Here is a 22,306-nt window from a genome sequence, read left to right as displayed (position 1 = left end):
ACCTTGAGGGACGTACAATCGGTTCCTCCAGTATGATCTCACTCATGCGAGTGGATTGTGTGTTTGGATGGACTTTTCTGCGTCTCAGGATGAACTGTCATTAGGGTGGAGGAAACCAACTGGCGTTGCCTTACAGCAGGCCTCAGCTGACTGCCTCTGATATGAAAGCTTTGGTCTTATTTTTCCTGTGCTTTCCTCTTTGCTGGAGCGTTATCATCCTCAGACGATATTCACAGCCCTGGATATCAGTGCTGGGATCAGCACAGCTCTACTGATGCATGTGTAGAGACCATAGCGATCTTCCTGCCTCTCCTCAGCTTGTTTAAGGGTTAACTCGTCCTCTGAGGGGCTTTTTCTGCGCAAACCTGCAGTGGAGCCGAGCAGCCACGTGTAATATCGGCGAGGTATGCGCGTGAGCACACACCCCTGAGAAGGGGAGTGTACGTGCAGGGAAACACCTTCGACCTCCTGTGTTCTGCCTGTCTCACCTCAGAGCCGCCTCACAGTCACACACTGTTTACTCAACAGGGCAGAGACACATACCAGCGGAGCCATGGGGAAGCAGGTAACATCTGATAAGACACTTTAAATGGCGTCAAATTAAGGGCTAAGACCTGGCAGTTGCTCTTAAATCTAGTTGTGTGTCAGATAAAGTGGTTGAAAAAACTACTAATAGGCTGTTTTGGTGTTCAGAGAGGGAACAAGAGCATGTTAAAGGTACAAAGGAGATTTTTGTTTCCTCACTGAGTTAGACATCCGTCAGAGTGCTGCGACTGTGAGCAAAACTTACCTGCGTATTCGAGGAGTCAACAAACAGGTTTGAGTTTTCGAAATTTCATTATTCGGAGTTTGTTATTGAATTTTGGCTTCATTAGAAAACATCTGCAAGTTTTTGAAGGGGGCAATAGTTTGATGTTTCCTGCGTACGGCCAATTTGTTGCCATTGGTTCGGTTTTAGGCTTTGTTTTAAAGGAGTGAAGGGTATAATTGGTGAGCACTAACGCAGAATTATGGGCTTCTGAAAGAGAACACGGTGCGTGACTCTGCCAAATAACTGTGGATAGGGAAATCTGACAAACTCATTCTTGGTTCTCGGTGTGTTTCTTCATGGGAGCATCTGGTTCTGCTATTTGTCTGAATGCTCATTCCATCATTGCTGTTTTTATAACAAAAGAAAAGTAATTTTTTGTATTCAGGTCAGCCTTTTGTCCAAAACTGAAGGTCCAAGCTGTCTATATTGTGGTCAGGGGAACAATTAAGTTTGCTGAACAGGTGTTGCTTTTTAAAATCTCACAAACCTTTTCTCCAAATCATTATCTGCCTCCAGCAGAACACGAATAAAAAGAAGATAAAGCTATAATTCTGTTTCAGTATCAGACTCTGTCTTAGAGCAATTTTTGAGGGATTGATTGTTGCTTTCGGGGGCCCCAAAGAGTCGAGATCCTCAACAAAAACAGCACTTGATCGGCCCGATTGATCATATTTGACGTTAATCCAGGCAGTTCCTGCCAAGTTTTATGTTGTGTTTTATCCTGAGGACTGGACTGGGATGTCCCTGACTCACATTCCTACAGCACGGCTCGGAATTCTGCTCCTCTGGTTTGGAGCTCGTCACCATGGGAGCACGAGAACAACACAGCAGACTCAGATCTGCTCCAGCGGTTCAGACATTGGTGTTTTTGAGTACAGTGACGGTGCTGCGAAGACCAGAAAGTTGGAATATGGAGGAGAAGCGGGCCAATAACGGATGTCACTGGTAGAAAGAAGCTGCCAGACTGAGAGTGGAGTTATCAGAGTGCTTGACAACTTCCGTGGCTCTGTGTCTAATAAGAACCATGTTTTTCAAAGATGTTCTTGATAAAGTTGTGACACGTTCTTTTTGTGCAGTAAATCCCTCAAGAGCTGGAAGCAATTACAGACTTCACTGAGCATCAAGAATGCAGCAGACGTTCACCGCACCCTTTTTTGAAGGATGATTTTTTTTAACGGGAGAAAATAAACGCTAAGACTTCCAGGCAATGGTTCTGTGGTGAGGAGTGAGCAGAACACATGGACGTACTTCCCCCAAACGCCTTTGTTGATTCGTTTCAGTGAGATAAGGTCAGCAGCCTAGTATTAGCTGAAGCTGCCTTTTTATAATGTAGCTTCCTGATAATGATGGTAATGGTGATGAAAGAGTGGCTGAGAGACTTTTGGCAGTAATAGGTCTGGTTTATCGGACTTGAGCAGTTCAGTTCAATTCCAATTTGAGCTTCTATTGGAGGAATATGTCTTAGGAACAAACAGTTTTATTTGCATGTCAGGAAAGGCAGTAATGTTAGTGACCAGCAGAAAGCAGGATCAGGTATTAAGTGATCCTGAAATGATACAAGTTTAAGCTGCAACATCATTGACTCTTTGAGTATATTTAAGGATGACATATTGCATTTTTAAAGATTTTTTTGAGGGAAAATTACAAAACAAAGGGCTAATTGTGAATTACAAAACAGGCAAAGCACCTCTTGGTCCATGTGTGACCCTGGTTGCAGCAGTCTGCAGATCCAATTATTTATTATGTATTTGAATGTGAATATTCTGCCCTTGTGGGAGGCTTTTCCCCAAACAAGGGGCTCTCCGAGATGTTATAAATATAACATTTACCATAATTTACTCCACCACAGTGAACAATACATATGCACACTCAGTCAAGGCCATCAGTGGCCAATCAGAGACGAGTGGGCGTGGCAGGAGGGGGGCATAAGGGTGAGGGTGCATGGGTGGGGGGGGGTTGAACGTTGACACTGAAAACAGAATAATGGATGCAGTAATTATTTCAGACTCTACCTTTTAAACAACAGCGTCTCTTTATTCGCTATATGCTGCGAAGCTCTGTGACAGCTCTATAAACACGACGCCAGCACCGCTGCAGCACGCCAAAGGAAGAAAAATAAATCAATTCCAGGTCAGCGCTCACCTCAGTGACGCACGCAGGACCAGCTAATCGCGCTGCAAACACGTTCAGACTGAGGCCATCCGAAAGTTGACGCTTCACCTCAGCCAGCAAGCTTCAAACATCTCACCCTGTGTTTTCTCTTCTCTGATTCCCCCCAAGCAGCGCGTCTGATGAGAGGCCTCGTGCTCATGTTTTGTTTGATGTCTGGGCTGATCCTGCACTACGTGACTGCCGTCAGGGTGAAAGCAATTAAAAACTTGAACTAATGCCACGACCAGAACAGACCGCGCATCCATTTTTTTTATCCGTCTTATTGGCAAAATTGGGAAGCGGCTGGTTTGGATGGTCCTTGTTGGTGTTTGCACTCAAAAAGACAGTCTCCATGCCAGCACGTGCACTGACTCAATTAGCTGTGTGTATTCAGACTTTAATTGCCCTGGGTTGTGTGTGGCAAGCATCATCTCGTATGTGCACGAGGCAGCAGAAATATGACGGCGTTTGTGAGGATGCACAGGAGAGTTTATTAAACGCAGCCATGCAGCAGAGCCCTGGAGACGGATCCCATCTGTTCCAGACCAGGTTGTGTAGTTAAAAACTCATCAGAATATGCTCCCCAAGGCTTGCACCCCCACACCTCGCGGCCCCTTTGTCCTTCCATTTGCAACATCTTTGTTTTATTGCTGTGGGTGGAGAGCCAAGGGGCAAACGCTCAGCCCCACAGAGGGGGAGTGGTAGAGGGGGGGTGGGACCCCGGCGTTAATGGAGACGGTATCCACGAAGTGACCCAGTGGAAGTGACGCTTCCTGGGCACGTTTCACGCTCACATGAGCACACGGCTGGGGTGGAAACCGACTGGGGGGTGATACTGCTGAGCGTTTTGTTTAGCCTCTCATCCATGTGCTGCTGAAGCAGAACGCTGAGCATCAGCTCCATCTCCTTCCTGTCTTATAGAGAATCGACCCACGCGGCTCAGGTAAGTCAGCCTGAGCTTCTTACTGGATCTGAGGGTGAAGCGTTGATGGGGTGCATGTCTGCCACGGCCGGCCGTCTCACTCTTGCAGTCTGAACGTCTTTTCATCCAGTTTCCTGTGTGCTGTGCACATGTCTACATATAGATTTGAGCACAAGTGAGTTAAACTTGATGATGATTATAATGAGGAAGATGATGTTGTCTATGTTTGTAGTTTTCCTCTAACTTATCTGCTCTGTCAGGAGAGGTTTTCTGGCCTTTTTTTTTTTTACTGTTTTTACACCAATTAATTGAGTTTCAGCCGGCCAGATGCCACCATAAACAAGGCTGCCTCAGGCTGCAAATGGCCTTATTTAGACAGCAGCCGCTGCTGCATTTATTTGTTTCAAATAATTATTTAAACAGCGCTGTCACATAGGTTTGATGTTTGCTTTTTTAAGAGCAGCTTCATCTTTTTCTTGCATTTTTTGGCTTTAGGAGCAGTTTTATTTAAATAATCCAAACAATGAAATGTAGCCTTAAATAATATGTTTAGGCATTTATCTGTTTATTAAATAATTCATTTTAAAAAAATTCTTTTTTAAGGATGTTTGTGGTTTCCAATCTAAATTCATGGTTTTAAGAAGTGAATCATCTCCTTCATTTCAGCTAAGACATGAAAAGGACTTTGAGTCGACCATGTTTATAGGAGCAAACCATTTCCACCTTTAGAAAAGAGCCCAAATGTCACGCGGGAGTCCACAATCCATTTAAATGTCATGAATTTTATGGCATTTCACGGAGCCGAAATGAAACGAAGTCGCAATCTCATTATTCCGAAAACAATTTATGGACATACAGCAACGCGTGGCCTTGGGCAGAGGCAACGGCGGCGTCTTGTAGATTTCCTCTTTCTTGTAAATGACTTATTCCAGCGATGTGAAAATAATTCAGCACGCCTGTGTGCGTGTTTTACATGGGAAATCCGTCTGGTGCGAGGCTGTTTACAAATCCATTAGAGGAATCACAGTGGCGTTCACGCTTTATTTGTCTATAGTGGTTCTTTCTTGTCCACACTAAGAGTTTAGTGTTGGTCACTGGGAGCTGAGTGACCCATCTCAGGGTCTGTTTTTCCTCTTAACTGTGTCTTTTGCCTCCCAGAATGCAGCGGGCCACAAACTGGCATGGGATATTGGAAGGAGCCAGACACTGACAGACAGCAGAGCTTGACTGAGAAACAAACAAGCTGTGAAGAGAGAGTGAAGATTTGCCAGTGAAAAGATTAGAGTGGCGTTTGGCTCCGGCGCCAAGATGCATCCTTGCTCTTGCTGCACAACCATGGCAACAGGAGCTTTATGCCTTCCTCCCGTCCTCTCGCTGGGTGATCCAACTCTACCAAAGAGTCATTTAAACATCTTGGGATTCATTATAGACACAGACATTTGGGACGCAGAGGCTAAACTACAATTTCCACATCAACTAGACAACTTTGATTGGCTTCCTGTTTCCATTTTGTGTTTAATCACATGTAAATAACTAGACTCCTGTTTAAATGCATGCACCTCCTCAGCTGAGCATCCCAGGCCCATCCATCCTGGTGCACCCGTTTGTCATGCGGGGCACCTCTGATCCCCAGTGACCAATCAGCAGCGTCTCTTTGGCATCCAAACACACCCTCATCATTTGTGATTGACAACCTCCCACAGGAAGGAGGGGTGTTATTTACCTCCTTGTGTTCTCATGGGACCAAGTTAATGATCCCAGCCAGCGGAATAATAAAAGGGGAGAAAAAGCAGGAGAAGTCGCTGGCTGGCTGAAGCGTTTGGAGCCCGCTTTCCACTTCCTTCAGAGGATTAGAGATGAGGAGGCTGTGTGGGGAGAACTGTCGCAGATAGCTGTGAGACAGCAGAGAGGGAGCTGAAGGGAGGTGTCTGAAGGAAGTCGATGTTTGTAGAAACATCTCTTGGTGGGCACCGCTTATCTGTCACCCGGACCCTGGACTGTCTGCTTTGACTCACAGAGTGACTGGGAGGTAAGGGAACATCTGAATTTCCAAAGTGTGACACTTCGGAGAAAGTAAGACAGTTTTCCTTTCTTAAAATGAGCAAACTCTGCAGTCTTCTGCCTGCTGGCCTGAAAACAAGCTCATTATTTCTGGATTCTCAGAGAAAAGCATCTCACGTGCAGTTAAGCAAAACATGCGGATGTGGAGTCCTTTCTTCAGATACCTTCAAGAATGACGTGTTTCATTGCTCTCCCGTAACGATGTTGTGAACCTTGAACCCAGCCGTCTGAGCCGAAACACAATCAGCCCTTTTCTCCCCGGGTCTAATCCAAATCATTCCCTGTCTCCTGTGTGGCGGCGAAACCACACAAAAACGTTTATTCTCCAGAGCGGATCCAATATCAAAACCTTTCACCTCCGGTTGCTGACAGGTTCATCTCAGGTCATGTCCTCCAGCCGAATACCTCTGACGTCAGGATCCCAAAACTGAGAACCTGATCAAAGTTTTCCTGATCGGCAAACGCCGCCTGGGTGAAAGTTGTGTCTGTCAGCACATGCTCGTGCTGGGACCGCGTTTTCCACGTCGCAGGAGAGCGGTGCCAACAGTCTGAGGCAACTTTCAACGCTGTTGCAACCGCAGTGCATTCCAGTGCGTTTCCACTTCAGCCTGCTCGCCGTCAAGGGTGTGATTGCCTTGAGACAAACGGCTGCTGCGTGTGCAGAGGGTTCAGACGGCTCTGGCCGGAACCTGTCGACAACCACTTGAGCAATAAGGCGTCTGGGTTTGTGTCGTCCGCTTTGGCGTTTGGACTGGGTTGCTGACTCACGCCGGAGGTGGGGTAGCCCCTCCGATTTCCTCGTTCCGTTCTGCGTTCATTCCTTTGCCTTAGGGACTGTTGCGGTTCCTCAACAGTGCTGAGTTAGATGGGCACAATTCCAACAGCCGTTAAAATGTCACTTGAAAAACATTTGAGAAAGAATGCGTAACTAATGTTGTTTTCGTGTGCTGCTGAGCTGTCGGCTTATTTTTGCTTTAGGATGAGGAACAACAATGTTTTGTTGGGAGTTGTGGCAACATTCCGTGTTATAGTAGCCCTAAAGTGATGCTGAAGTCCGGCCCCTCTCCTGCGATTGGCCACTAGAAGCCAACGATGCAGTGAGTGCAGCGCCGAGTGAGAGGACAGGAGCGGCTGGAAAGTTTTGATCCTCCTCCCAGTTGAAACTGGGTCTTCAGGACAGGGTTAGAGGGTCAGATCTTCACAGGGAGCAGGAAAGAGGACTCCCTTATATCTATGGTGTGGAACAACACAAGTATCATCAGAAACCAGCTCTTAAAGTGTTTGTTTTTTGTTTTGTTGAGACTCTTAATGGACATAATCATGTGGCAGGTAAGTGAGGGGGAAAATCCAACTTTTTCAAGCGTGTGCTACATGTTATCGGGCAGAAACAGTGAGTCATTAGACGTTTCCAACCCTCCGAGCGAGTCAGGATGTTTGGCCTTGTGTTCACAGCCTGCTGCATGTTAGGATAATACATGAGACATGAGATGACTATGTGAGAATGCCGACGGGGGTTTTGTGATCAGAAGGCGTCAAAGGGAGTGGGAGTATCCAGAGTCGGTTTCCTGTGTCAGGGCAGCAATTCACTCTGATACTTAAGGATGAATGCATCAAAACAGACTCCTTTTGGCAAGCAATGTGATATCATAAAGAAAAGACCCAAAGCAACTTGTTTTAGGTGTTTGTCTTCATGCCTCCACCATCTGTGATTCATCATTAGGCGTTTTCTCCTTTCTACAGTCAGCCAGAACCATTCATTCACAGTCTAATCGACTCCCGACCTGTATAAAATATTCCGCTGATAAGATCGCCTGCGACTACATCTGGACATGTGTTGGACAGAGTCACACAAGCAGGAATCATTCCACATGCAGCTAATGAAGAGTCAGTCTGGGACGTTGCAGCTGGGTCTTTGTTTTCCTCATTAATTAGTAACTCCACTTGTTCCCGAATGTGAGCTGCAATGTTTTAACGTCTTCCCACCAGAATGTGCTCACCGCCTTTGATCACTGGTGTCGTAGATATCAAGCGGTCACCATGGTAACACATGTTGTGTGTCTTAAAAACACACTACACTGGTTTGCAGCTTGGGCTGAGGTGATCAGATGGGTGTGTGTTTTTCCACAGCTTTAAAACACAGGATGAGAATCCCATGTGTATTTTCTTAAAGCCACTGTGGAACTGTTTAGACTAAAATAAAAACTACCTGCATGTGATTATACTAATGCTTTTATGACCTGGCTGTTAAATCCAGGTCGAATCGTTCACGTTACCTACAGTTTACAGGTCAGCCGCACGGTGTCGCCCTTATCCCGGTTTGCCCTGCGCATTCCTGTCACATGACGTTTACGCTAAACTGCTCCGGACTTGCACAAGCAAAGACTGATAATCAGGACACAACTGGTTTGTGCACGATATCAGTCATTTCCACTTCCTTCTCATATCAATGGGTACTTATTTCATCTGCTGTTTGGCACACACGGGATCCTCCATTTGAGGCAGGCGTGGATGCTCCCTCCCACCTGCCAAATCCTCGCACAGGAAATTAGACTTCTGGTGCAAGTTCAACTGACGATTAGGGAACAGACACTAAGATTTAAGACTAAGAAGTGTACATCTGTGTCTGGGACTGCCTATGGCACAGGGCACTGGCATCATTGATTTTATTAATGGTAGCATATTTACCTTAATGGCTTTGACTTTTATTAAAGTTTACTGTCAGTAAACACAATTTTGCAGGATGAGTGCACAACAGTCAAGCTAATAAACAAACAGCACAGGATGAGTTGTTATAGATGCTGTAATGAAACTACCGTGATGATGGATGCAGGTAATGTCAGGTTTCATGCCGCTAATCTCAGTAATGCGTGCAGCTGCAGATCAGGTAGATTTATCTTATCTGCAGGTTTGCTGCTGCAGCTCTAAATCGCATTAGATGTGAGTGGGCCACGGCTGCAGGGAGCGGCGACAGACCACACATTGGTCACGGCCACGCTGTGAAGACAGGATTACAGATAAATATGTTAGTGTCCGCCCCAAGAAAGAAGACAATGAGCAATAGCACCCACTCAGTGGCTGAAGACTGCGCTTATTTAAGGTGATAAAATACTATAAAGAAAGGGATTAAGATGTGTTTGAGCAGCTAATTGTTGGGTGTATAAACACCCTAATTCTTACTTTAAGAACGTGTTCATCATTTGAGTATACATTCTTAATAGTGATCATTTTTTGGAAACCTTGGAATAATGTAATAACTTAGTGAGATGATATTTACTATTTATTACATCAGAAACAGAACTTTTTATGAATGTTTTTATCATTTTTCGTGTTGGGTCTTGGTAAATGGATGATGTCTCATCTGAATTCAAAATTTTGGGGGATTTAAAGTGAAAATTCTGGTAAATTGTGTTTTTTCATTAATATGTTTCTTAGATTCCAATAATAACTTTTATCAAATTCTGCCAGTAATTTTGGAGTGCAGATGCTCTATAAACATGTTTTCTGTATTAACTATAATCTTAATTTAATAGCACATTTTTGAAGAAGAAATTATCCAGGTCTTTCCCAGTTGGGGGATTTGTACTCCACCGAATCCTTGGAGAATATCAGCAACACTCCCAAACAATGCGGCTCAGGACTGAAGTTCTGCCTGAACTCTAGCGCAATTTTTTTTAATTTCCAGTGCGCATGTGTCCCCGATAGGCGTGCTGGGGACGCCACTGAATGGCAGGGAGATTTCAGAGGCAGCGCAGCAGGGGTGCGACTGGAAAGAGAGGCACATGTGGAGCAGATGGTTCCTCTGTGATTCCCATATGAGGGCCAACTGGGACATTCCGGAACGCAGCGGACCGTGGTGCGCGCTGTCTGTCTTCATTTGTGGTCTTGTCTGTCAGGGAAAGTGTCTTTTTGTTTTGCTGTCGAGAAGTTGAAGGGGCATTTAATAAGTTCGCCCGTAGATCTATGCGATCTTTGGAATTGTGGTGCTCTTGGGGGATTTTCCACACCACCATCCTCTGGAGACTGTGCTGTGATTACTCCATGTCCTGGCCTCGCTGTTTATTTGCTGGATGCTGGCGGTAAACACACCTCTGTTCCAGTTAGAGGCGAGCCCGGCTGCTGCCTCACGCGCTCAGGTGTGTTTGTGAGTTCAGCTTTTGCCTCTGAGTGCACGGCAGCACAGTTGGGACAAAAGTTGCAACCTCCATCACCGTGCTGATGCAAAACAGGGATGGTCACACAAAAACACCTGAAACTGATCCGGAACCCTTTGAATCTCTGAATGGGCAGGGCTGAAAGGCTGAAAGGGCACTAGCTATGCTGTGAGGACACTGGCTTCTCTCTCTCTCTCTCTCTCACTCTCTCTCCCACCCTCTCTCTCCCTGTCTCTCTCTCTCTTCTTCCAGTACTGGCCGGCGCTCCAGCTGTAGGTGGAGCTGGCTTTCCTGGAATTGTCGGGCAACTTTTCCTGTTGTGCTCGCTACCACTTGCTCAATCTTTCGCCCTAATGACAGCTCTGCAGCAGGATTACTGGGGCTCTGAAGACTTCGCCATCTGGATGCCCACATCGACAGCATGACGCAGTTTACGTCCTGGGCATCTGTTGTCATAAACACCTTTTCATGATCTGAGTCAGAAGTTTTTCCTTTCAGCAGAAATGTATCGGCAGAGCAAAGTGGGGCGAAATCCATCGGTGGGTAAACTGAGATTGAATGGAGGTGCAGGAGTGCAGAATGTCAGTGATGGAGCATTGTTTTTGAAGCTTTTGTGTACGTTTAGCGCTTTCTTTATTAGCAGTGTTGATTATCATGTTTGGATTATTCCTCACGGATCAAATTAGCACCCTGTGGGATGAGATCAGTGCCTGTTCTGTATGTTGTTAAAACTCTGCAATGATTGAAACGGAATGCTCTTCGTGCAATATTTTTGGTTTTAGGCAGCAAAATTGCAGTAAGTCAGGCAGATTTTGACTAAATATTTTCTTGTGAATGCTGATTGTGGCTTTCCAGCCCTAGACCTCTGTTTAAAGGATGTGTTGGATAGCTTTGCTGCTACACAACTTGTGGCCACCTGCTACATTGTCTATAGAGACAAAAATAGCTGAGAAACAAAGGCCATCAGATGCATCAGGGTCGTCACCAGAGACAAGTGCAACAATCGCCTCTTGTCTTGTCGGGCACGGTGGCTGAGTCTCTGAGGACGTCTGAACCAAATGGGAAGTCCAGCACACACCCAGGTCGACAGCTCAGGGGTAATTGCTGTATCCTCCAAAACTTCAAAAGGCTACTTGTGTCCGACTGTCCTGATAATGAGCTTTTGCCTTATCCACACATAATGAGCGGAGGTAAGGAGTTCACATGGAGAGACGCTGTGAGCACGGTGCGTCCGCTCGCAGCTGGGGTGTCTGACTGCTAGAGAACAAAGGCTTAGTGTCTGCAATGGTGTGGAGCCCCAGCCATCAGCAAGCAGGCCAATAGACTTCTGCTTGGCTGAGCTGTCAGTCCTCACTGGCCTGCTGGCCTGTGCGCTACAGTGACGAGGGGAACACATGCGGACAGGCCAGACTATTCCAGTGCCAAATTAAATTGTGCTGAGTTCAGAGGAGTGCACCAAACAGTAGCCTCAGACGCAGATACAGTATTTGTTCGTCTGTGCGAGTGTGTGAGCTGGAGTGTGATTTATTTCATTTCCATAATCAGATTACAGTGGAAATCAAATGAATTTGAGTTAACCAACTTCACGCTCTGTGTAATAAAGCCTGCTGCTTTGCTCGCTCTTTTCTCCCCCAGTATAAATGTATCCACATATAAATGATCGCACCCCAAAGCAATTATTTTTCAGTAAAAGTAATTATAGTGATTATATCCATAAAACGTATCAATTTATCCACCAATTTGGTGCGGAGAAGTGTTTATTCAATAAACTCGACTTGAATTCTTTATACTGAGACGATTATCACGTGGGGAACAGTTGACAGTCTAAAATAAAGTATCGTTTGGAAATATACACAAAGTGTTACTTATTCCAAATGAGAAGTTCTGCCTTTCCAAATATCTTATTGTAGATTTTGGTGCTTGTCTTCACAGATAGCTGATCAGCTTCCTTGGATTTCGCTGACAAATTCACTTTGTTTTGCCTGAAAATGGAAACGCTGGAGTCGGAGCTGACCTGTCCAATCTGTCTGGAGCTATTTGAGGACCCGCTGCTCTTGCCCTGCGCTCACAGCCTTTGTTTCAACTGCGCCCACCGCATCCTGGTGTCACACTGCACGCCCAGCGAGCCCATCCAATCCATCAGCGCCTTCCAGTGCCCGACCTGCCGCTATGTCATCACCCTCAACCAGAGGGGCCTAGAGGGACTCAAACGCAACGTTACGCTGCAGAACATCATTGACCGTTACCAGAAGGCATCGCAAAGCGGACCCAACTCTCCCAAAGAGACGCGGCGCGAGGGAGCCGTCCCCGACAGCAGAGCCATGACGTCACCCGGCGACAGGGTGCCGTGTCAGTTCTGTGAGCAGGATCCTCCTCAGGATGCCGTGAAGACCTGCATCACCTGCGAGGTGTCCTACTGCGACGAGTGTCTCAAGGCCACCCACCCCAACAAGAAGCCGTTCACAGGTCACCGCCTCATGGAGCCTCTGCTGGACTCCCATCTGCGGGGGATAATGTGCGCGGAGCACGAGGACGAGAAGGTCAACATGTACTGTGTGACCGACGAACAATTGATCTGCGCATTGTGCAAGCTGGTTGGTCGACACAGGGACCATCACGTGGCGGCCCTCGGCGATCGATACGACAAGCTCAAGGTAGGAGGGAGACGGTGCTGAGGTAGAGGAACGCTCCGAGGTTTGTGATACACAGAGGGAGACTTCCGACACCTCCACAAAAGCTCATTAATGTTTGAAAAGCTCTTAAGTGTCCCCGTGTGATGATGCAGAGACTTGCTTAAGCTCGACAAGCCAAAACAAACGATCGTTTACAACGCCAACGTGCAGGAATCGACATAGCGGAACGTTCATTTGAAATAGCCAGCCCTGTTTATTTATGATATTAATTCAGCTCGATTCCATGAATGATTTAAAAGGAGTCATTTTGGATATCAGGCTCAGTAAAGTGCTATGAAATATTAAAAGACATATATTATTAAAGAGAGTGCCTAAAATGATATGTCGATGGTTAAAAAAGTATCCTTTTCATGGCAGCTGCAGATATGTTAACGTTCATTATGCAGGGGAAAGGAAGATGCATGATTGTTGGGAAGGAAGGAAGTTAGTTGAAATTGGCAATCATGGGTCTGCCCAGAGTTGTCAACAAATTTCATGGAAAGACCAAGATGTTAAGCATTTTCCTCTCTGGAACACACCACTAAAGTGCACTGCTGCACTGCTGCACTGCGTGTGTGTGTGTTCTTGTACTTGCTATATATTGACTCCCAAAATACTCAGTCAAAGTGAGGACATTTTTGGGAAATGAGGACATTTTGGCTGGTCCTCACAAATTCAAAGGATGTGAAGAGTTTTAAGATGTGTGTTTTTTATGGTTAAGGTTAGAATTGGGTTTATGATTAGTTGGGATGGTTAGGGCTAGGTTACGGAGCTGGGGAATGCATTATGTCTATGAATGCCCTCATAAAGATGGAAGTACAAAATGAGTGCGTGCGTGTGCGTGTGCGTGTGCGTGTGTGTGTGTGTGTGTGTGTGTGTGATTGTCACTGCACCAAAGGTGGGCGCACACTGTTTGTTTTTTGTTTATATGTTCCCACATAAACTCTCCATCTGCTCCAAATGCTCCTCAGCCTCCCGGGTCTCTGCTGAAAACGGCCACATACTCAGTTAGTTTGGAAAGAATAAAAAACACAGCTTATATTCAGGGGATGTACATTTCAAAACTTGTCGGTCAAGGTTTCCATCCTTTTTATCATAAGCTGTAAGTAAATATAGAAGGAGGTCTGGGTGATACGGAGCGAACGGCTGCTGTGGCAGCTTCGGGTTAAGTGGAACTACTCACTTCCACTGATGCTCTCGTATCAATAAGGCATGAAATGAGGCTGCCACCTGAAGCGTGTGGAAAGGTACCTTCATGACATGAATCTGCTTCTCCTGGATGACAGTGTGGCCACTCTCCTGTGTGCAGCAGCCTCATGATGTCTTTTTTCATGCTGGGGAGCTTTTTGTAAAGCCTGCATGAAACTACATTAAAGTCATTTTGATTTTCCCAGATCAACTCAACAGCACCACCTTAGAGAAGGATTACGGCCTTCTCTCATTCTTATCGAGCTTTTCCGTTAATCCTAAGGTGTTTTTTTCCTTCATTAAACACTGCGGCAATTCCAGGATTTTTAAATGGATGCTTTGTTTTCACAAACGTTTGCGGTGTCCGTGCGTGATTCACGCAGGGGTGCGAACACCTCTGTTGCACCAGCACATATTTATTTTTTCCATCTGATCCTCCCCTTCATGGTGCTCAGATTAATCTGAGACGCAAACAAGTTTAGTTATGGGTAGGGGTAGTTTTCATAGAATTCTCCTTCTATCCACATTTATTGCACATCTGTATCTCCTGGACTTCTCTGCGGCTCTTCCTGAAGGTTCTTAAATATTATTTCCCTGTTAAAAGGAAAAGATTTTCACCAAACACACCCTGCAGATTCTAGTTTAGCCGCTATGTTGCACCCTGGACTTTTTTCCCAGTGATAAATAATTCTGAAGTCGTCAATAAAACAGGAAACAAATAAACCAAAAATAAACAAAGCAGTAAAATACATGTGTTTGCTGTTATTATTGTATTAGTCACAGGATATTCTTATAATGTGCTGCAGATTTAAAGGCTTCAACCACTCTTAACAAATACTGCATGAAAATGCAGCCAATGAAAGCTAGAAGTGGGTAGCCACAAAGAAACTATCTAAAGATCTCGAAAAACAAAACAACACAAAACAAACAAACCAAAAAAAATCCAGAGTAACTGTCAGGAGCCACCGAACATGAGAAACGACCCAGTCGGCTCAATAATTCTGTTATATATGGAAGCGTGACTGTGATTGATGCTGGCCTGCTCATGTTTGCTGTGAGCAGAGTGAAGCTGCAGACAGTAAACACGTTTATTTGCCGCTGACGCACCAAACATCTGCTACCATCACCTCATGGTGATACACACTCCATGTGGGAGCGAAAACATCCCGTCTCTTAAATGCCCACTCAGGAGGTACGTCAGTTAGCCACCATGTTTTGGCTCGAGGTGCCCGAAAGGATTTTTTTTCTCTTTCTGCGAATGATCAACTTTACACACGGTGGCACCCAACATTCCAGGAATCACCTGATCTGCTCGTTTCCAGAGGTCTGTGAACGCCTCATCAGAAATTTTAATCCTGGTCAGCCTGAGGAACATCACAGGAGGCTGTCATCGCGTTATTTTGGGAGCATCTGGACTCACTGCCTGACTGATTGCCTCAGAAAATGACAGATTTCCTCATTTCCTTGTAAATTTGCATTGCCATTAATTATTCAGGAAGCTGTTACATTTCTAGGAATAATTACATTTTCCTACAAGTGCAGAGTGACTTCAACTCTGCAAGCTCATTATTCCTGCAGTCATTTTTATGTCTTTATGGACCTCATGTGCATAAACCCACTGTATTTGGAACCCATGGTGTCGTGGTAAACTCCCATCCTAAACAGAACAATGTATTTTTTCCCCTTCTGGCACCAACACTACGACCCAGGTGGTGCACAGCTGAGTGTGTTCATAGTTTTTCCAAACACAAACTTGCAGCCGCATTTCCTCTCATTTCTCTGAAGGTCTCAGACAAAGGCATGTGGTGATGAAGAAACACACGCGAGTGTATGTGTGTTATTAAGCCTTTATAATCATGCAGTTTTATATATCATTCCATAGAGGAACTGACAGGTTTATTTTGAATATTTTAATGGTGAAAAGTGCCCGTTTGCACAGTGCAAAACCACACCACAACAAAAGGCGCATTATAACTAACCAGGATGACAACGGCAAACCCTGACAGTAGATCGGATTCGTGATGTTGACACAGGATAAAACCTCGAGTCCTGAATGTGACCCGTCAGGACGGGGAAAGGAAGGAAGGCAGACTGGCCAAAGCAAAGGTGCAGGACCAGAAGCACTCACACACAAAAGGAAACTGCTATTCTTTCCTCTCATCAGCGTGAAATGCCATGAGGAAAGAGAGGCCGCTGGAGTGAGCTTTCCAAACACGTGAAGGGTTTTAGAGAATGTCGTAGGATGTAGGTCCAGCAAAATGCTTTAGCATGTTAGCTATTCTTACCCCAGGTCTGACTAATAGAGTGTATTTCACGAGCTCGCTTCACCTGCACCTCAAAAAACTCAAAATAGCTCCACTGTTTTTCCTTTTACATGAATAAATCATGTTTGTGAGAGCAGTAAAATAAAGCGTTCACTATTTTAGTACTCAGGAAAACAACATGTGAAAGACTGAAACCTCTTCCGTCACCTCGTGTCACTTCTGATTCTGACACATTTATCTCTTTATTTTTAAAGACTAGTTTAAAATTTGCCTACATTTTCAAGTTGCACCTAACAACCAAAACAAAAAAGACCAAATCTAGCGCATCAGTCTTTTCAAAGATTCAAAAGCCTTTAAAACCTTTTAAAAACGTAACGTCCCCCTCTTTCATATAAACCGGTGAAATCTTCCTCTCTTGTTTTTCCTGAACCCAGAGTTAATTGCCACTTGCTGGTCGAGTGTTGTAACATTTTCTTTATAATCACAGAAGCCCTCGCAAATAATGAACACAAATCTTTTCAGGAGAGTAGCGTTAATTCTGGGGCTACTTTGAACTGCTACCATCATGCCCCTCGAAACACACACACACACACACACACACACACACACACACACACACACACACACACACACACACACACACACACACACACACACTACAGTAAGAGATTAAGTTTGAAACATAAGCTTTTGATCTGAGTCAGTGATTAACACAGCCGGGGTTTAGTTGTCCAAATCACTGGCAGATGCTCTGCTAAGCTCTGCAGCCTCAGCAGGCAGTAAGATGGGATGTTTGGCACTCAGAATGGACTCTGTGTGTGACTAAGTGAGTGGGCGTGTGTGTGTGTGTGTGTGCGTGTGTATGTGTGTTGGTGGTGCTCCTCTCTGATCTGAGCCCCAAACACAGCGAGGCAGATCCAGTGGCAGCCTTGTACGTCCTCACCTTCACATTTGATAAAGCTGTTTACAATCTGATGCAGCCTGTAAAGAGAAAGGGAAACAAAACTCACTTTCAGTTTTATTTTGCAGGAATCCTTGGAATCTAACCTCAACAATCTAATCAAGAGGACCAGTGATTTGGAAAGTCTGATGGGTAAACTTATTCAAACCTGCCAGCACGTTGAGGTGAGTTTATTCATCTGTTCGTCCGTGAGGTGCAGCCGCTTCACCTCTGTGGTATTTAACCTTTCTTTTTTATTCAGTTATTAACAGGGTGATGGATGGCTTTATCTGGGAGGTGCAGCAGCATATGAATCAACATGTTTTCCAAATTCATCCTACAATAAACCCTGAAATGTGCGCTTAAAGACAAATATGATCAATTGCTTCATAGTTTGCAGACACTGTTACCGTGTTGATGGATGACTTTAAAGGAAATAGAAGGCAGTTGTCCTGAACACCCTGGCCTGGCACTGGGGGCTGGCTTTAAATTAAAACGCACTCTGAAGGCATCGCCTGTGTGTTACCTGTGTGTCTGCAGGTAAATGCATCCAGACAGGAAAACAAGCTGCTGGAGGAGTGTGACCTGCTCGTCAACATCATACAGCAGCGAAGACAAATAATAACCACCAAGATAAAAGAAGGAAAGGTACTCACCATCATCTATGTCGCCTGTTTTTCATTGATGCACTATTTTAGGCTCCTCGTCCTAAATTGGTCCCAGTTTGCGTATTTCATGATGCATGCATGCTTTGAAGTGCCCAGTTGATGTATTGTTGGGCTGAAATTATTTACAAAATTGGTTTTATCGATCTCCACAGGGATTAAAAAAAAGAAATCACCTTGTTTAGGTCACCTTGTTTTTTATCTTATTTAATAATTAGAGTGATAGATGTGGATTTTTGGGAGTCCATGTCATGATATTGCAAAAATGATTGTTTATTTTTCATTTATATCACACAGCTCCTGACTTACAATGCGTACATAGATTCTTTTTAATTGAATGGAATTCTGGCCAATTGAGTTTGAAAAGTGTTTAAAATTGTGACTAATGACATGGAATCTGGCTTAAAGAAATTAAAGAAAGCTTCATAAAGCGGAACCCTGATCTATATTTATAGGTTAACACAGTCAAAGTTTGTCCCTCTCAAGTGAAACAGCAGAGGCGTGCTGGTGTCACGCTGGGTATCAAACCCAGATCATCCTGCTTCCTGTGATCTGAATCTTTCTTTCATGCCGCCTCATGTGAAGTTGCCTCAACACTGCTAAGTAGGCGATGGGGTGGAAAAGGGTGATGTGCTAAAGAACCTTTCATGACTGCAACCTTGCTCGTGCTTGCACAACCTTTAAAACAGGTCTTAGCTCGCAGCGCTGTGGAAAAATCCAATTGTGAAACCTGAAAATTAGATTTAGCCAGCAGCAAGGTTTTTTTAATTGGTGTGGTGAAATCTAATTAGGCATCTGGCAGATCATAGCTTTGTGCAGCAGGCATTACAACGGCTGGTCATTTGCCTGCAGTTCGTCTAACGTGTCCGCTCCCTCCTACCCAGGCCGTGCGGCTGAGGAAGCTCGCCCAGCAGATAGCCGGCTGCAAGCAGTGCATCGAGAGGTCCTCTTCCCTCATCACACAAGCCGACCAGGCGCTCAAGGAGGCGGACCACACTCGTTTCCTCCAAACTGCTAAAAGCATCTGTGAGAGGTGAAGAGATGTCAACAAAAACTATGAAATTATCACCATATAATTACGAGCATCTCTTTTTTTTTCCCTCCCCAGGGTTTCCATGGCAACAGCATCTTCACAAGTGTTGTTACCAGAGATAAACTTGAATGACACATTTGATACTTTTGCTCTGGATTTCACACGGGAGAAGAAAATGCTTGAAAATTTAGATTACCTCACAGGTGAGGTCATGAAATATCACCAATGGTGTCATCAATTGTGTTGTGTGTTGTGTGTTGTGTGTTGTGTGTTGTGTGCCTGCTGCGAGAGACGGAAAACATTAACATTGTTCCGCTTTAGCTTTGTTGGATAAAATCGGTTTGATTATTTATGCTCTGGTGCTCGTTGTGCAGTGACTTTAACGCTGCTGCTGCTGCTGCTGCTGCTGTGAGAGTCGGAGGAGTTGCATCCATCCAAAATTACACTCGCGAGAAAAACAAAACAACCAGTCACATTTTTTTTGGTTTTACTATTGAATCCAGTTTTGTGCAGAGTTAGTTAACGTTTCAGCTTTTCCCTCTGAGCAACAGTTGCCTTCTGTTTTTGTGCACGCAGCACCGAATCCTCCAGTAATCCGCGAGGAGCTGTGCACAGCTTCGTACGACACCATCACAGTTCACTGGACGTCGGACGACGAGTTCACCGTGGTGTCCTATGAACTTCAGTACGCCATCTTCACCTGCCAGTCCAACGTCGTCAGTGAGTCCATCAGCAGCTCCCTGAGGCGGAAGGAAAGAATGATGCTTGTGTCTTCAATGGGTTTCAATAGAAATCGATCTGTTGATTTTTGTTTTTGCACAATTGAAACACAATATTAGAGAGCAACACCAGAGAGGAGCTCTGTGCCGGCTCTTATGAATAATGAGATGTTATCAAAATACAAAGCAGTGTTGACAAAGGCGTGTAGCAAGAGGAAGAAGATCCCAGTCGGGGACGTACGTCCACACGCACGACATAAGCTCATTATTATCTCAGGGGGTGAAATGAGCAGCGTACTGTTTGAATTGATTGCTCTGACAAGGTCACAGCATATTTGATCACGCAAATTATTCTCCTCTGCCCGGTGAGGGGGAGACTCCACTTTATTTAACAACATCAAAATAGCAGCTGTTGATTAAAAGGCTGCGCACCATTTTCCCGGTGCTGCTGTTGTCTCCTTGATTACAAGCGCTGGATGAGGCCGATGCCTCATCGACAGTTTCCATGATGTCTGTCTGCGTTCCAGGTTTGTGCAACTCTGCCGACAGCTGGATGATTGTACCAAACATCAAGCAGAACCACTACACTGTGCACGGGCTCCAGTGCGGAACCAAGTACATCTTTATTGTGAAAGCCATAAACCAGGCGGGAAACCGCAGCAGCGAACCAGCAAAGCTCAAAACTAACAGTACGTGATGCCGAACTACTATAGTTTGCTTTTAAATAGGCATCAGTCTCGCCAAAAAAATAAACCCCCTTTTTTTTCAAAGGTCAGCCCTTCAGGTTGGACCCAAAGTCAGCTCACCGAAAGCTGAGGGTGTCTCACGACAACCTGACGGTGGAGAGGGACGAGACATCGGCCAAAAAGAGCCACAGTCAGGACCGATTCACGAGCCACAGCAGCTACGGCGTGACGGGAAACGTCTACATCGACAGCGGGCGCCATTACTGGGAAGCTCTGATTGGAGGAAGCACATGGTAAATATAATATTTATACTGCTGTGTGGATATGTGGATTCAAAATTATGAAAAATATTGACATTTAGATATGCTTAGAGACATTTTTTACACACTAGGAGTGTTTTTTCTTTTTAATATAAGCTTCAGGACCCAAAGAGGATATTTTATTGGTTACATCTACATTTTTATGCAAGATTTTATCCACATATTCATAGTTTATTTATTTAGCAACAAAATTTATAGGCTAAATTCTATATACTTGCCGTAGCTGTCAACAGATTTAGCTTTAAATCTCTAAAATCGAACAGACCAAATCAACCCTTGGGTTTATAGTTTTGACCTATATTTTCTGAACATGAGAAATAGGATCTAAGTTTTAATAAAACCAGCCACGGTGATGGATGGATTATCGGTATCAGTGTTTTCATTTCAAATTTTTATAAACGAGCTTCTGCGTATGAGAGCTAATTCCTCTTTGCCTTCAAACTTTAATCACACGCAGGTTTGCAGTGGGAGTTGCATACAAGTCGGCGCCGAGACACGAGTGGGTGGGCAAAAACTCGGCCTCCTGGGTGCTGTCCAGATGCAACAACTCGTGGGTGGCGCGCCACAACAGCAAGGAGATGCCCGTGGAGCCCCCGCCACACCTGCGGCGCCTGGGAATATTGTTGGACTACGACTCCGGATCTCTGTCTTTCTACGACGCTGTGGGCTCGCAGCACTTGTACACGTTCGACGTCGCTTTTGCTCAGCCGGTCTGTCCTGTGTTTAACGTGTGGAACAGATGTCTGACAATCCTCACCGGACTCCCCATCCCAGACCACTTAGAGGGGACAGACTACAACAAGTGACAGTCTCACTGGATTCTCTTCTCTCTGCCCCCTAAATGGACCAGACTGCACCGTCTTAACTGTGATAAAAAGATCCAGTTATCCTGGGAATGCTTTAACAGGCTGATGTTGAAAATAATTTGCAATTTAAAACAGCTTTTAAAAGCAGCAGTAGATGGATTTTTGCTTTGCACAATATAATAACGGTTTTAATTACTTGATTGTTTTGAATTTAATGTTTTCAAACACACGTCCCTATAATTCTTTTTTATACAATTTATAGATTTATTTTAGCTATAGCACTTTGACAAGACACCCTTGGCACTATAAGATATATTTTCAAGACCGTTATTTCATTACCAGCAACTTGTTTTGTGAGGGAGGAATTCTTAAGCAGAGCCAGTGGCAACTGATAACAGCCTATTCGGCATTTATCAAATATTTATTATTTGTAAATGCGCCAGTGCAGTTGCACTATTGTTGCCTCAATGCTGCAATCCACAGTTTAGCACTATTAGATCATCCACCCTTCAGTGGTTTAAAAGAGCTTTTTTTTATTAATCATTCATATTTCCCTGTGAAACATGTAATTAAAGTAACTTTTAAAGAATCTGTGTGGTTTGTCTAATTAATTGTATCTATATATGTATTTGACTGTGTGACGTGTGAATGATTTAGAGTATGCTTGTTTCTTACACCCACCTCATTAAGCAGCAGCTCTTGTAGCTCACAGTGGAACCAACCCACTGCCGTACAGGACTCATCCGTCCCACGTTGAGCCGTAATTCAACGTCCATGAAGAGATTTACTCTGACGTCTCTTTTTGTTCGGGAGTAACAGGGCTTGAATGTTTGCAACATCTCTTTTCAACTAAAGCAGGACATGACGAGAAAAGAAAAAAAACTAAACAAAACAAAACAAAACTGAACTTTACGTGA

At 44.7% G+C, this 22,306-nt stretch overlaps 1 protein-coding gene and 1 long non-coding RNA gene across 7 annotated transcripts; one reads left to right on the top strand and one right to left on the bottom strand.

The window, feature by feature from the left end:
* The first annotated feature begins 457 nt into the window (after positions 1-457).
* mid1 (midline 1) lies at positions 458-21,978 on the top strand. 6 transcript variants are annotated; one of them, XM_057039470.1, is made up of 10 exons: positions 458-565; positions 12,029-12,750; positions 17,250-17,345; positions 17,701-17,808; positions 18,710-18,858; positions 18,934-19,061; positions 19,435-19,578; positions 20,105-20,266; positions 20,349-20,556; positions 21,041-21,978. In XM_057039470.1, the coding sequence occupies exons 2-10, from the start codon at positions 12,085-12,087 to the stop codon at positions 21,387-21,389; spliced, it is 2,010 nt and encodes a 669-aa protein (XP_056895450.1). In that variant the 5' UTR covers positions 458-565; positions 12,029-12,084; the 3' UTR covers positions 21,390-21,978. The 6 variants fall into 6 exon arrangements, with proteins under 6 accessions (XP_056895450.1, XP_056895466.1, XP_056895476.1 ...); XM_057039486.1 differs by lacking the exon at positions 458-565 and adding an exon at positions 620-817; XM_057039496.1 differs by lacking the exon at positions 458-565 and adding an exon at positions 3,887-3,905.
* Positions 16,579-16,962, bottom strand: LOC130529357 (uncharacterized). The gene is made up of 2 exons (XR_008951563.1): positions 16,826-16,962; positions 16,579-16,791 (listed from the first exon to the last, which is right to left on the bottom strand). It is a non-coding gene; the product is annotated as an uncharacterized LOC130529357 (long non-coding RNA).
* Positions 21,979-22,306: the final 328 nt, after the last annotated feature.

Source organism: Takifugu flavidus, chromosome 1 (genome assembly GCF_003711565.1).
Source record: "Takifugu flavidus isolate HTHZ2018 chromosome 1, ASM371156v2, whole genome shotgun sequence".
Taxonomy (NCBI): domain Eukaryota; kingdom Metazoa; phylum Chordata; class Actinopteri; order Tetraodontiformes; family Tetraodontidae; genus Takifugu; species Takifugu flavidus.
This window is presented reverse-complemented; position numbering and strand designations above follow the sequence as displayed.